At 39.6% G+C, this 16071-nt stretch overlaps 1 protein-coding gene across 2 annotated transcripts in view; it reads left to right on the top strand.

Annotated features, from left to right (window-relative positions):
* Nucleotides 1–12623, top strand: part of LOC135704649 (uncharacterized) — a 38560-nt gene extending 25937 nt beyond the window's left edge. For both annotated transcript variants that reach the window (XM_065226130.1, XM_065226132.1), the window contains one exon: nt 11949–12623. In XM_065226130.1, coding sequence (XP_065082202.1) covers nt 11949–12311 — 363 coding nt within the window. In that variant the 3' untranslated portion in view covers nt 12312–12623. The remainder of the gene's footprint in view (nt 1–11948) is intronic.
* The last annotated feature ends 3448 nt before the right edge of the window (nt 12624–16071 follow it).

Raw genomic sequence — 16071 nt, forward strand, 5'->3', positions numbered from 1 at the left:
TGAATGTTAGTTGCATTTCCTATCATCCTCCGCAACGAATACCGCAGAGAATGATATATGTTGATTAAGGCCCAAAAGTTGGCAGCAGGCATGGAAAATCATTTGCATTCATTTCATACATTCATTAACATTCATTTGCCTCTAACTTTTTTCATCAACAGCATTCCGCAAAATGATGTATGCAGCTTTTGTAGGTTTTATTATAAGCTACAACTTTTGCTTATAATTAAAATCTATATCTCTTATGCATCACGAACTAGAGTGGGCAGAACTTGTTACTGTTTTTCAGTGAATGTAAAATACATTCGCTGAAAAACAGTAGTGGCTTCTGTTCGCTGTGGTTCGTCGTGCATAAGAGATACGAATTTTACTTGTGAACAAAAGTTGTAGCTAATAACAAAACCTACAAAATCTATATACATCAATTTGCGAAATGCTGTTCAAAAAAAAGTTAGAGGCAAATGAATGTAAATGAATGCACGAAATGAATGCAAATGATTTTCCATGCCTGGTTGGCAGCGATGTCCGTTTGGTGGGAGATTGACAGGATCGTTCCACGAGAGGTGGCGTAATCCATAACGTATGATTTTTTTTTCTGAACCGATTCGATCATCGCTATCCAAATCGCTTGGCATGGGCACCAGACGACATCTCCAAATCCAATACTGGGCGCACTAGAGAACAGTACAGTGCTTTCAGGCATGTTAGATCACGGAATTCATCAGAAATCTTGTATATAAACCCGAGTTGTCTGTTAGCTTTACCGATGATCTCAGAATAATGTAGCTTGTATGTAATTCCCGGATTAAGCGCAAGCGTTGACCATGATTGGCTTCTGCTTGCGATGAAAAGAGATGATGCTGCATTTTGAATACCCAACGTGACGAAGTTCCTGGAAAACCAATCCTCAAAGTCTTCGATCATATCCGGTAACAGTAAGCAGCCAGCAAGGCTTCGAACGACAACATAAATCTTAACGTCATCTGCATAGAAAGGACGACAGCCAACCGGAATAAGCAATCCGACGACGAAGATTGAAAATAGCAACGGCCCTAAGTTGCGGCCTTGAGGTACACCGGAAGTATTTGGTGAAAGAGTTTATTTGTGCTGCTCCGATTTTCACGCAGAACTCTCGATTTGTCAAGTATGACTTGAACCAACGAATGATGCCCTGTGACACACCAAGCTCATTCAGTTTAGCTAGCAGGATAGCATGAACAACTCGATAAAAAGCGACCTTTAAATCCGTATAGACGACATCCGTTTGTACTCCTGCTTCCATATTCCAAAGACATGGTGGTAGTATTAAAAGTAGTAAAATTATGTTTATTTCGGTTGATCATCATAATTTATTAGCCTATCTGTCTCTTCATCTTTGTTTGATTTGATATTGTAATTTAATATTTGCGTTTTTCAACTAGTTTACAGAATACCCCTTTGGGGGTGTGTTTAGTTTGAATTGAAAAAAAGTGAAAATCTACCTAACTACGAGTATAACTTAACCTAACGTGCTAGACCACGTATGATCTGATGATTTGATCTCAGACAGGTGTCTCTGAACCTTTCCAGGATGAATACTCTCCGTTCTTCTAATGTCTGAATTCCAGCCTGGAGGTGGATCTGTTTAGGACCATCGTAAGGTTCTTGTTCTGGATCCTTTGGAGTTTGAGGTGATGTCATTTGGCGCAACTCTCCCGTATTCTATTACGGGAAGGATGATTTGTTTGTAGACAGCAAGCTTATTTTTCAGGGATAGAGTAGACCTCATGTTGATGCGTGGATACAGTGATCTTATCAAGAAGTAACACTTGGTTTTGGTTTTGTCAACGTGCTCCCTGAAAATCAGCTTGCTGTCTAGTGTTAAGCCGAGGTAGACTACCTCTTTCGACCATTCCACCAGTGTGCCGTTCAGGCAGATCTTATTATTCACCGACGGAACAAGTCTGGGAGATTTCGAGCGGGTCTTTACCGCGTTGATACGGATCTTCCAGCTGTTGAAATATTCAGACAGGACGGCCAGGCCTCTCTGAAGTTTGGCAGTCAGACCTCCGATGACCCTACCCTTGTAGACGATGGATGTGTCATCTGCGAACAGAGACAACGATCCACCATCAGGGAGAGCCGGCATATCGGAGGTGAACAGGTTGAATATAATGGGGGCAGCACCAATGTTGAAAGCATCTGATCGATGCCATTCAGAGTGACTCAGAACGTCCTTTTCGATAGATAGTTGTTAATTATCTTCACTAGGAAGATTGGAAGACCATACTGCTGCAATTTGAACACCAGGCCATCATGCCAAACATTGTTGAACGCTTTTTCAACGTCCTAAAAACGCCATGGTAGATGTTTTCGAAACAGACGTCTGAGAATGTTTTTTACTCGAGTCAGCTGGTGCACGGTCGAACGACCTTTACGAAAACCAAACTGTTCCTCGAGTAACAAGTTGTTTTCTTCGGCAGATGTTAGGAGCCAGTGGTAGACTGCTCTTTCGAACAGTTTTGATAACCCTGAGAGAAGGCTGATTGGACGGATCCTTCCCAGGTTTTCGGATGGGTATGACTTTAGCTGACTTCCAGCGCGAGGGGAAGTAGCCAAGTCGGAGGCACAGATTAAAAATCAGTGCAGATGGTTGTAGAATCTGGAACTCAAGTGTTTGAGTTCTAGATTCAGGATGTTTTCGAAACCTGGAGCCTTCATGTTTTTAGATGATTTGATATAGGCCAACAGTTCGGCCAACGTTCCGTAATCTCGGATTCCTAAGACAAGATGAAACGAATGGCGCTAGATTTGTAGAGATGGATCTCTTATGGTAGAACCCACGCGAGTCCGGAGAAATATAGCTACAACAGCTTGCAAATAAGGCGTCATTAACGATTATTTCGAACACTTTAAAGCAGGCACAGAGATAAGTGATTGCTCGATAGTTTCAAATGTTACGCTTTTCACCTTTCTTGAAAACTGGGAACATTAAGGAGGATTTCCACCTCCTAGGGAATTCACCTTGCTGCAGTGAGAGGTTGAACAATTTTGTTTATGGCGTCGTTAGTGCGCAAGAACATTTCTTCAGGATACAAGTGGGAACCAGTGGCAGTCGAATGTTTCATCTTGTCAATGGCAGACTGGACTAGCTCCTCGGATATATCGAAGATGTCGAAATCAAACACATCGTTAGTAGCGAATCCAAACACATAAAGCAACCAACGATACAGACAAATCGGTTGCTACGACTACCATGACAAACTCGCTCTGTAACATAGCTCAATCGGAGTGGTAGAAGGACATATATTGCTTGCCTGCTTTGTTGCAACACATTTCAAGAACAACATGTGAAAAGGGCATACAAGCTTTTGGAAACAAACCTTCTTATGCCCTTTTCTCGCCAATCATATGACACCAACGCAAACAATTAGCATTAGCGGGTAGAGTAAGCTTTCCCCTTCCCAATGATGTTGTTGGTTTGCGTGGACGACCGTCGGTTGGCGAGAAAAGGGCATACAAAGGTTTGTGTACAAAAAGCTTGTATGCCCTTTTCACATGTGGCTCTTGATTTGTTCCCATTAGCACACGTGTATCATCTTCGGCTTTACTTGGTGAAGCAGCTAGCCAACAATTTGCTCGTTTCCTTCTACCGCCCCGAGTGAGCTGTGTCGCATAGGCTGCTTGTCATGAAAAAATAGAAAGAAGATTATATCATTATTGTTTTCTACTTCTGACATAGCGTTATCATTCGGTTCGTTGATCGCTTGTCATTTTGTCATTTGGAGATATTCTTGATTCCTTGATCATTAGACATGTCTCAGCTTGCCTCGATCCCTTTGATCCGCTAAGGCAGTTGTGTCGTTCAATGCAACAGAAGGTTACATTTCTCGAATGGAGTGCGGACATGTCTATCTCCATCTCCATTTCCGTAGGAAGGCCAACTTCGTGCCTCTTAGTGTTGACAAACAACCGAAAACTGTTTAGGGTTTCAATATTCAATATTAGCAAAGCGTAAAGCATGGCCAGTCTTAAAACTTGTTTAAATATTAGAAATTTACTCTCCAGACAGAGTTTGGATTTCCTGTTTATAGAGGATACAAACATTTTATATATTCGCTACAATTGGCTTCAATGCCCTCAATGCGATCTTTAAAACATAATTGTTGGTCAAGTACTAATCCAAGATATTTCACTTGGCTTGACCAAGAAATTGGAACTCCTTTCATAGTGGCTATGTGACTACTACTAGGTTTAAAAAAAAGCTCTACGCTTATGTGGGAATATTATAAGTTGAGTTTTGGAAGCGTTTGGAGAAATTATCCGTTTTTGTAAATAAGAAGAGAAAATATCTAAACTTTTCTGCAGTTTCTTCATAGACTAACACTAACACCAGGAGGTCAGGAAGAAACATGCTCAATCTTTTGGAATCAGGAAGTAACAGATTTTCGGTCCCAAGCTAATTGAAGCACCTCTCGAAACGTAGGAAAATCTACGGACCCCTAATAAAACTCTGTCAATTTTATAAGGCGATTCAAAACAAACTTTGACAAATTCTAGTACAAAAATGTTGTAAGCTTATAGATGTACTTGGGACCAATGGGCTAGTCAAGTAATGAGCCAATATCAATCGATTGTTGGAATTTTGTTATAATAACATTTATTTGTAGAGGCTTAAGCTTTACGGAGCCGTAATTCAATGTATAATAGCGATATTTCTTATGACTAAAGTTAGTAGAACGGGGACCGAATACTCGCGGCTTACTCGAGGTTAAGGACAACACTTTTTTAACAGGTTGAATGTGGACTTGGGATGAGGTACATGTGGGTGAATTGTCGTTTTAACCTCCGTCGCTGTTGCATTGGTGAATGAACGTGAAAGAATCACTGCAGTGCGGACAAGTGCTCTGAATCTCAAAACTGCTATAGACTCTTAAATTCTCAAATCGGTCCGGTTTAGAAAATTGTAAATCAACTTCATATATTCGAGATCGTGGCTAGCCAGAACGTCTCTAACGGGTGTAGCAGGTTGCTTTCCTCGGCCCCTAAGGGATTCACGCAACTCAGATCTGGCAACACAGTATAAAGTACAAGACCAAACAACATGCTCGATGTCGTGGTAACCGTCACCACAGGCGCATAGATTGCTGTCTGAGAGCCCAATCTGATAGAGATGTGAGTCTGTGAGATACCTGTGACGCGGATAAAGTCACGGTCCATGCCCAACCCTTTAAACCATGCTTTGTTCGACATCTGTGGGAGAATAGAGTGTAGCCATCTTCCCAAATCACCATCATTCCACTTTTGTAGCCAGTTGCTGAGGACTTGCTGACGAGCAATTGAGAAAAAATCATTGAAGGCGATTTGTCGCTCGAAAATGTCGCCTTCCATTGTGCCCACCTTAGCCAACGAGCCGCTCTCTCGTTACCCGGAATAGAGCAATGAGGGACCCAAACCAAGGTGATAGTGTAAGAGCACTCAGGGTAGATCGTATTCCAAACAGGAAATACGACGAGTGCTTCATTGGCCTCAATGAACGAATAGCCTCCAGTGAGCTTAGGCTGTCCGTGTAAATGAAGAAATTGTCAGGGGGGAGTGAGGCAATTTGCTCTAACGCGTATGATATAGCTGCTAGCTCCGCAACGTAACCTGAGCAGGGTTTCTGAAGTTTACAGGAGGCGCTATGAAATTCATTGAATACTCCAAAACCAGTGGATGCATTTATGGTTAACCCATCTGTGAAAAATCTCTTCTCTTGACTGACGTGGCGGTACTTGATAGCGAAAATTGAGGGAACAACCATCGAACGATGAGGATCTGGGATTCCATGCTCCATGGTCAAATCAAAATGTACAGAGGAACTGTAGAAGTCTTCGAAGCCTGCTCGATTGGGATTGAACGAAGACGGCCCAACCTCCAGCGTCATGTATTCGTAGTACAAATTCATGAATCGAGTTTGTGGATTTCGGTCGAGCAACTTCTCAAAGTTCTCTATTACCAATGGATTCATAACTTCGCAACGGATGAGAAAGCGGAAAGACAGCTTAGCGAAACGATCTGTTAAGAGGAGTACACCCGCGAGTACCTCGAGACTCATCGTATGCGTCGAGTGCATACAGCCTAAAGGCCCAAACGCAATGTGGGTGGAAGCGGAACGGAAACGGAAAGTTTGACAGTTGTCACTAATGACATCAAGATGCCTAACCGAAGTCGATTTGATTATAACTAGTTTTCAATCCGACAAGTAGGCTTACTCAGATCGGGCTTTTCCGCTGCCGTTGCCGTTCCGCTTCCGCCGTCATTGCGCTTGGGCCTTAACGCGATACAGAGACAACGGTATTGAATCCGTTGCAGCTTCAAAATGTGTGTGTTTGTCGCCGATTGAAAACAAAAGCTACCGTACTCTAAAAAAGATTGAATGGTTAATCGGTTCAACATTATCAACATTACCATAGTCCGGAGAAAATTGATTCGTTGCTGGCATTTTTGACTCAAATACGCAATATGTTTTCTCAATGTGCATCTGGAATCGAACCAGACGCCTAAATACGTAAAAGACATGCTATGAGTGATTGTTTTACCCATTAATTGAAGCTGTATTTGTGCTGGATAATGCTTCCTAGAAAAAAACAACCATCTCAGATTTCTCCAGAGAGAATTCAATACCCAGCTCGAGTCTAGCTCTAGCCCAAGTAGACAAATTGTCCAAGATATCTTGCAATGGTTCTTGCAGGTCCGGTGCTTTTGGTCCTTTAACGGAAAAGGAAATCATATAACGGATTCGTGAAGTTGTCGAGTTTCCATGAGCACATCTCATATATTTCTCTGAAAAGCCCACTATCGTGGAGTTTATCCGAAAGAACATCGATACAGAGTCAAAAGCCCCCTTAATATCCAAAAACACTGAGCCCATTTGCTGTTTCTGAGCATAGGCCAGTTGAATTTCAGTAGAAAGCAACGCAAGGCAGTCGTCCGTTCCCTTGCCCCTCCGAAATTGCGTATCTGAGAGTAAACCGGACTCGACACCAGACGAAGAAGAATCATTTTCTCCAACAACTTCCGAATGCAGGAAAGCATCGCGATGGGACGGTACGAGTTATGCTCGGACGCGGGCTTACCGGGTTTTTGAATGGCAATAACTCTCACTTGCCACCAATCATCCGGAACAACGTTGTGCTCCAGAAAATGATTGAACAATTTCAACAAGCGCCTCTTAGCGACGTCTGGGAGGTTTTAGAGCAAGTTGAACTTGATTCCATCCATTGCCGCAGCTGTATTGTTGCATGAAAGGAGAGTCCATTTAATTTGTACCCTAAGGAGGATTACGTACGTTGTTTTAAAACCGGCACTGAATCAGAACAAACTTTACGCGCGGAATCAAAAATCCACCTGTTCGAATACTCCGTGTCTTCGTTGACCGATGACGTCGCGTTTCGCATTCTGCCGACATTCCAGAGCGTTTTCTGATTCTGATTCGGTAGATCTTTTACTATGACTGTCTGTAGTTTGATACCGTACTTGCTATTCGGTAAGATTCTGTACAGAAAAAAGCAAAAATATATTCCCGGACATTCTGCAGCATATGATTTTCTTACAGCAAACTCAGAAAATGTTGTACGGGAACAGACCAAGTTCGTGGCAGTGGTGCCAGGTGTATTTAGAAAAAAATCATCAACGAGTTCGACGTCATGTCTTCACCGCTACTTTTAAATTTGTGGGCGAGGTGAAGATTTATAAAACTATGGCAGGGAACTTTTTAGAAGTCAAAGGTAGGTCAAAGAAGTTTAGATAACATCATTTGAAGGTAGAGAGCTTCGAAGAAGTTCGGGTACCGTTGTAGAACTTCAAGAAACTTCATAGATCTTCAGGATAATTCGTAGAACTTCAGAAAGTTCAGGAAAGTGCGAGAAGTTCTGAAAACTTACTAGAAATGCATCTAAGCTGACTAGCTTTGTAAAAGTTTAGCAAACTTCGTTGAGCTTTTGAGCACTTTGTAGATGGACATTCTTTCAAAAGATTAGATAAATTTGTACAATGCTGTGAATTTCCACCTGGTTCAACCATAGAGGTAACTCTAAGACCACTGGGTCCCGAAGAAAATCATTATTATTTTTGGCTCACTCAGTACCAGAACAACGGTCCCAAGCAGTCCCAAGCTATTTCACTCACCCCTGCATGTTTTGCATGAATCCACACACCCCTGATGTTATCTGTCAAACTTTCATAGCGAATCAAAACAAACATAGTGTAGTAATAGAATTTCAACTAGAATAGGGTACGTTAATCGTTTGCTTGGGACCAATAGGCTACTAAAGTGGTGAGCCAATTTAAAATCGTTAGTTTCGTATTTATTGTTGGTTCAACGCTGTAGCTTGACGCTGAATTATTACTTACCTCTTGAAGCTCCTGGAAATGAAAGGCCACGAGTTCTGGGTTTTCAAATGTACGAAGCATACCCTACTTTGAACAAATCGACATAGAGTGTACGTCGACTTTAGTTCCGTATACATTTCTACCGAATCATCAATACAGCTCATTTCATACTTTCTTAAGCTCATGACTGTATACCGCACAAATGCATCAAACTTTGTAGCAAATTAATTGATTTAGTGTTGTTGTTTGGGGCCTAAAATAGCCTAGTCAGTAAAGAAGAGTAGAAAAGGGTGCTTGAGTATACGTTGCACTGCGGGATGCATGAGTATGTGTGGATGAAAAAAGTGTCAAAAGTAGTGTAAGGAAGTAGAAGTGTGTGAAATTATGTGGAATGGAAATTTTGGAATGACCTCAGGTCTAGAGGAAGGCCAATTTCATAGTTATAGCGAAGTGATGGGGCGAGCGAAGCGTTGAAGAGAATGTAAGGAATAATCTAAACAATCAATATCGGCTCCGCAAAGCTCCGGAAAATAAGCCTGGAAAAATAAACACATTATAAAAACAAAAAAATAAACAGCCTGGAAGCTTTGGGAACTTAGTTTCGCGCAGATCTTCAGGATAATTTGTTGTAAAGGTTTAGAGTCTTCCCAGAAGTTTGTAGAAGTTCATGGACGTTATGAGATCCTGTTTGGGTTTTGAGAGCTTGTAAAAAAAATTCTAGTACTTGGAATAAGTTCATAGAACATTTTCTGATTTATGGGAAAATCGTTCAAGTCCAGCAAGCTTATTAGAAATTCAGTTGTATTGACAATGAAAACATCTTGAAGTACAAAGAGCTCCCAGGAGCTTGCGGGGCTTTCCACAAGTTCAGGGAGCTACGTTTCAGTTCAGTGAACTGAGTTTAAATTTAATAAACTTTGTGGAATTATAGGAAAATTCGTCGAAGTTCAGGAAACTGCGTGGAATTTGAAAAACTTTGTTGATATACGGGTTTTCAGTAAGATATCAATGAATTCCTCAGGTATTTTTTCCACGACTTTAGGATGATCAAGTATTATTCTGAAGATTTGCATCTGTTCGATGTCATTGAATGTCGTCTCTCATACGGCAAGTTGATCAGGAATTATATAAAGATCTCCGAATTCCATGAAATTCCGCCCATGCCGGAATTCTGCCATTGTGATTCTCGCCTATTTTTTCATAATGGGGTATTCTATATTTTTCAATAAATCATAGTACAAAAACGGCTCATCTAATCTAAATGACGTCTTAGACAAAGTTGTGTGAAATTGGTTTGCCTTCTTAAAAAGAAAATACATATTGAAAAAAATAAATAAATAACTCAACAAAAAATGAATGAAACTGCTAATCATTTTAATTGTAAAAAAAGTTTATTTTTAAGAATTGTTTAATTATATTTATTTAAAAACTTAACAAAAGAGCGAACTTTTCGCGTGATTTATGCATTGGAAGGGATTTCTGCACTTAAAATTATGTTTTATGCATGAAAATCAATGAAAATTACATAGTTGGAGGTGCTCAACGTTAAATATCAAGCTTAAAGTGGTCATTTTATACGATAGATGAGGAGGAAATGAGGTTCTTGTTCTAAAGTCACTAAAGTTTGAATTTTAAATAGCTTTTTAGAAAAAAAAAATAAACAATCGGCCTGGCCATGTTTTGATATTTAGGTTTTTTAACTTTCTTAATTTTTAATTTTTATTTGATTTAACTAAAAAAAATGGTTAGTACATTTTCCAATAAAACATAATTCTCTACAACTTTGTCTCAGACGTCATTCCGATCAGAAGTGCCGTTTCCATGCTTCTATTATTTGAAAAATTTCAAAGACGCCATTTTGTAAATTATACCAGATCCAAAATGGCGGAATTTTAGCAACAATGTGAATCATTGCCCATAACAAACAATTTGCAAAGTTTCATGCAAATCGAAGAAGGTCGAGTTTTACCGATCCGTCATTTGGCGTGGAACTGCTCCAATTTGAAAAGCAGTTGCACAAGTTTCGCTATTTCGTTTCAAATTATAACACCTTGCAAACAAACTTTCCGAACTGTCAAAAAATAACATTAAATAGGGGAAATGGATGTAATGTCGGCCTAAATGCCCCTAATTTGGGCCCATACATAAATTCAGCAATCGGCTAAATTTTCAATGGCGTCCAAAAATATCAATTAAAGCTATGTCCATTTAGAATCTGGAATAATAAAATGATCTGTATCTCGGTAACGGATTGACGTACAAATAAGGTTAATACATCAAAACAAAGGTAATTCACTGTACTTTTAGGAAAAAATAGCAATACAAATCAATTCTCTTCGTTTTTAATGAAAATTCGCTCTTTCTGCTTTATTCCTCCCATCAAACGCTGCACACCTCCGGAGACAACTTCCTTGGCACATTTGTTTCACATTTTGGTCATCTGAATCGCGTCCCGAGCCGTTTTTCCACTTCTTTTAAGCTTCCGCTTCATTATTGCCCAAAATCTCTCGATGGGCCGGAACTGCGGGCAGTTGGGTGGATTTATGTTTTTATCGATGAAATCTACGTTATTATCGCGGTACCACTGGATGACTTCCCGGCTGTAGTGGCAACTCGCCAAATCTGGTCAAAACTTCACGGGACCATTATGAGCTAAAATGAACGGTAGTACGCGGTTTTTGAGGCATTCTTGCTTGTACAGCTTCGAGTCCATCGTCTTATTCGTCACGAACACTTCGTTCTTTGCTCCGCAGCTGCATATCCCTTGCCAAATCATAATAATTTTTGACTCACTGCACGAAACACCGTGAAATTTATACCACAGAAAGTGGGCGCCTAGGTAAACAAACCGCTGTAAAATAATTCTTGCAGCGGTCACTTTCCGTGCCGATGCAACACAATAAGTGATTCTGGATTCTAACTGGACAGAACTTTAGTACCGTGCCAATGACGCGTTCATCTAGATAAAATTGATAAACAGCAGATTTTTAGCGATGGGCCCAATCTTAGATCCGTAGGCCAACATTAGAGCCATTTCCCCTACTTCCGTGCAATGATCTATACACCAAAATAAGAAAGCTTGTATGCTAGGTAAGTATATTCTAAATTGGTACACTTATACTTTTAAACGAAAAACAAAAACTGTTGTGGTAAAATTGAAAGCAGAAACCGTCTCGGTGTCTTCTTATCTCTTTAATTAATCTAAACTTCATTATGCGATCGTGGGTAACTGTGGCAAATTTATTTTACTATATGCTGACTTGTTGCAAACAGTAGCACGCTGAACTCTGCCTAAGTTATTTGCACATAATGGGACCTTGGGGGTAATTTCATGTTAAGCGCAACCTTTTGATTTGGTGAAAATTTCTTTTTCATGATCGCATCACCCGTAGAGGTAAAAGTTACTCCTATCGTTTAACGACTGCACTGAACGTTAAATGTCGGAGTAAACTATGCTCCGAGAAAAAAGAAGTTAATTTCCCATCGACAGCAGACAACCTTGATTACAAGCTGCGTTGCTGCTTTTCAACTGAAAAAAAAAGCATTTTCCTCAAATTGCCACCATTAATTCAACCGTCGTTTTCCCCTCATTCCAGCAAAAATACATCTGGACCAGTGGCCGCCAGTGCGACTTCAAGGGCTGCGACCGCCCGGATCTGCAACCGGTGTCCGTCAACGGGTGGTTCTGGACCGCCGAGCTGCAGAAGCTGGCCCCGGCCAACGTGCGCAACCAGAACGACTGGTCCGAGCAGGGTGGAATCGGCAAGCCGCAACCGGACAACCGTGAACTGCAGCAGGGTGGAGCTCCCGAAAACTGCCTGGCCATTCTGAACAACTTCTACAACGATGGCGTGCACTGGCACGACGTCGCCTGCCATCACGTGAAACCGTGGGTGTGCGAAGAGAACGACGCCCTGCTGAAGTACGTCAAGTACACCAACCCGGGACTGCGTATCTAGAACGTATCTAGGTGGGAGCTGCTTTCAGATGGGAGACTTTCGAAATTCCAATCACATCGCATGTGACTTCATCGCCTGCGTGACCTGCGACAAAAGGGCACATTGTTTTGTGAATGAAGAACGGATACAAATTTTCTTGTAAGTTTACTTTAGGGCGCATTCTAGAATGTAAGAGAGATTTTTGTTTTGACTTAGGGAACCATTTACGACTGCCAGTTTAGGTTGGACCAAGAAGAATGTCATCAGTTGAATCGGAAGATTTTTGCAAACTGTATTGATTTTATATTTATTGAATAAAACGCCAAAAAACAACTCTATTGTCTATGAAGATGCCGAAAATGAAACCAGTCAGTTGTTAATTTTTCTATAAAACACATTTATTCAATGATATAGCTTTCATACTGTTAAACAAAACGACTTTAAGGTCAATGAAATGTACACTTTCTTATCGCTATATTGTTATTCTATTTGTTGCGCAGCCGAATCCGATCGACTTTTGTGTGTGTGTGGGTGTTTCTTGAATTGTTATTTTTTGTTTTATTTTTAATTTTACATTGCATAATCTTCTTCTATTTCTCTGTATCGTAAAATAAGTTATAATTTTCGCTACTTTGTGGGTCTTAATCTTACAGTACTAGAAGCCTACAAACTTTATCTTCTCCATTATTTTTTTATCGAAATTTTTCACCATACATTATGCATGAGTGTCTTCATGCTTTACAATGTGTGGATCATCCATATAATTACGGTTTGTATGTATGCGTAGACTGCCCTTATTGGTTAGTGTGTTTGTGTATTCGAAATGTTCTTGCAGCTGGAATCCAGTGTGCAATTAATGCGTTCTATTCGCTACTGTTTTACAACATTGTGGTTTGTTTTCCTTTGCTAAAATTACCATCGGCAATGGGGACAATTAATTTTTGTTTTTTTAATCTTCGTCATACAAAACCGTCCAGTAGCGCTTTTTGATAAATTGTTTGTCGGTCAAAAATTGTGTCTACATTTTTTAACAATGTACATCTTAAGCTTACGGACAAGGTTTTATTGCAACAAGTTTGAGATGTTTTTTTTTTTCTATTTATAAACGTTTCTTTTCATTTTCCTAAATACAGATGTCAGCGTGTACAATCCAATTAAGATTTAATAAACTTTACAGGTTGTGGCAAACCAGTGGTTTTACTATAACTTATAAGTTTAGTTCAAATATGCGAAAAAAATAGTTTGATGTGCATGGAAATCCAAAATAATACAGAAGTAATGTAACAATATGAACATCGTTATCAGTAGTAAGAATAAACAGCGAATGAGGTGACGATGGCGATTGATTGAATGTTCATGGGAGAACATGACGCTTGATGTTTTGCTGCCGGGGTTTGATGAATTTTTATTTTTGTAGCAGCAGTGAGTTCGATTTCAGGTTTATAAACGAAGTCCAGATATATCAGAATAAGTTTAATATAAATTGATTGATTGCTGAGTGTTCACTCGGCTGTGTGTCACGCGATCGTCTGTTTACTCGGCAGCAACCTTATTGTTCTTCATCAGCAGTTCTTTCGGTCGATGCGTCGTCGACTTTGGAAAGCAACCGTTTCGTGATGAGTGTATGAGTGCTGACCACGTTTTGCATCCATTGCTACAATGGAAGCACTTTGCCCCCCGTTGGCGATACTGTCATACAATGAAACCACTGGAAGCGGATCCCGTTCTGATGGAGGATTGCGGAAGATAAACTGTTTATTGTGTTGTACCTTTTTATTATAGTTCTAAGATGTATTGTATAGTGAACAAGAATCCTCGGCTCTGCAAAGTTAATTCGATTGAGCCTTATCAAATAAATTAATAAACAACAATACATTGATTGATGAGCGATTTTGCACAATAATTGTATAATTGTTATTACGTTGGTTTTCCTTTCAATTTTACTACTACTGTATCACTTTCACTAATTCACTATTCATTTTCACTATCACTCTAGAAAACTATAACATAATTGAAGTTTTTTTTTTCAAAGTGATAGTGCAAGTGAATAGTGAATTAGTGAATAGTGAATTAGTGAAAATGAAAGTGATACAATAATAGTAGAATTAAAAGAAAAAACAACATAACAAGGTATATTGGAATAAGATTTAAATTTTCGAACACTTACGCCACACGCTATGTCTGAAGGCACTTTTTTTGCAACATTCATGTACCTCAGTTTTTTCATCACAGGAAGTTAGAATGGATCTTAACAATCAAATCAGTGATGGTTTGAAAATATTTCATCTTGGGTTTATTTAGAAAAAGTATTTTGAAGTATACTTAGTCGTTTATGAAGGCGTATATGGACTATTGACGATACAAGACTGTTACGGATCGAAACAAATACAGCTGAATATGATTGTTGGAGATTAAGGTAGTCAAAATACTTCGTTTCAATGGTACAGTAAGATTTCCTCTTCGATACCGTAAGATGTCGTAACTTTGTCGTGAACTCATAATGTTTAAAATGCTAAAATATTTTACAATGGTTTATTCTCTAAATTTACTATAATTATCAGTTCCATCTGTTTCATCCATTCTTATCAATGCTTAAATAAATATCTAAAGAGAATGATAAAAAAAACTTGGAGCTTCCAAGATAAGGAGATTACTTCAAATGAGCACTACTATACGATACCACCGCTTTCATCAAGTTTTTGTCGTATTTGAAATTATTTTCCACTGCTTTATAGATACTCCAAGTTTGGGAATCATAATGAACAGCTTCGTTTGTTTTTTTCGTGAACCAGGCTAAGACTTTTCCTGTACTCTTGCAAACCTCTATTATGTGATGTTTAACAATAATGAATTTTGGGGCTACCGGAAGGTTTCGGTAGACCAGCTTTCACAAAAAAGACCTATGCACTCATCCATGAGTTCATCACCAAAACAATGTCTCATCATGGCATCCTTATTATCCAAAACCATCAAATGATGATCAAAATTGCATTGCCAAAACTACACGTTTATCAAGCACCTACAATGGCGACCAGCGAATCCAAATTGCGCATGTTGAGTCGCTTTTGCAGCAGTCACAGAATTTGAAGCGTTATTGGGATCATTATTGGCCGCGTTGCCTTTCGTCATAGCTGATTTGAGACCGGGCTGGATAGTTTGACGGTCGGTATGTCTCATACGTTTAGCCAATTTTAGCGTATGTAACATAAGAAAAATATAGTGTAAAGTTATGTACATACTGACCTTATTAACACTCGAATTAAGATCTTTCTTACAGCTGAGTAAATCTTCGTGAGAGATTTTTTACCTGATTGTTTTAAATTTAAGCCCACTGGTCTTCCAGTGACGTTTGAAAAACTAACCACGGCTAGTTTTTTGCTTGCTAACTCTCTAATGCTTTTGGCAACAAAGTGATCCTTACTTTCATCTGCCAACGCGGAGCAATTATGAAGTTTCCGGTTTTCACTACATGCATGACGTTCCCCAGGTTCTTTTGCGTCAGAAATGATTTCAAGGGGTAGGTCACTCAGTACATAGTGTCGAAATTAGATTCGGCACAGCTTGGGCACATCCGTCGGCACAATCTCGTAGGCATTGGATTGTTGTAAATAAATTAGGAGCACTGACGGACAACTGTCATTGAAGTTGTTCACAACATAACGTGCTGTTTACTGTATATTCAGGAAAAACCTCTAATTGAATATACCAGAGGAACTCAGACCAGCAGTTCAATTCTTGGTTTACTTATAGATCTAAATACGAAATGTAGGTTCTAGACTGG

Source organism: Ochlerotatus camptorhynchus, unplaced genomic scaffold (assembly GCF_037179485.1).
Source record: "Ochlerotatus camptorhynchus isolate MF236.1 unplaced genomic scaffold, CSIRO-AGI_Acam_v1.1 ptg000244l, whole genome shotgun sequence".
Lineage (NCBI taxonomy): Eukaryota > Metazoa > Arthropoda > Insecta > Diptera > Culicidae > Ochlerotatus > Ochlerotatus camptorhynchus.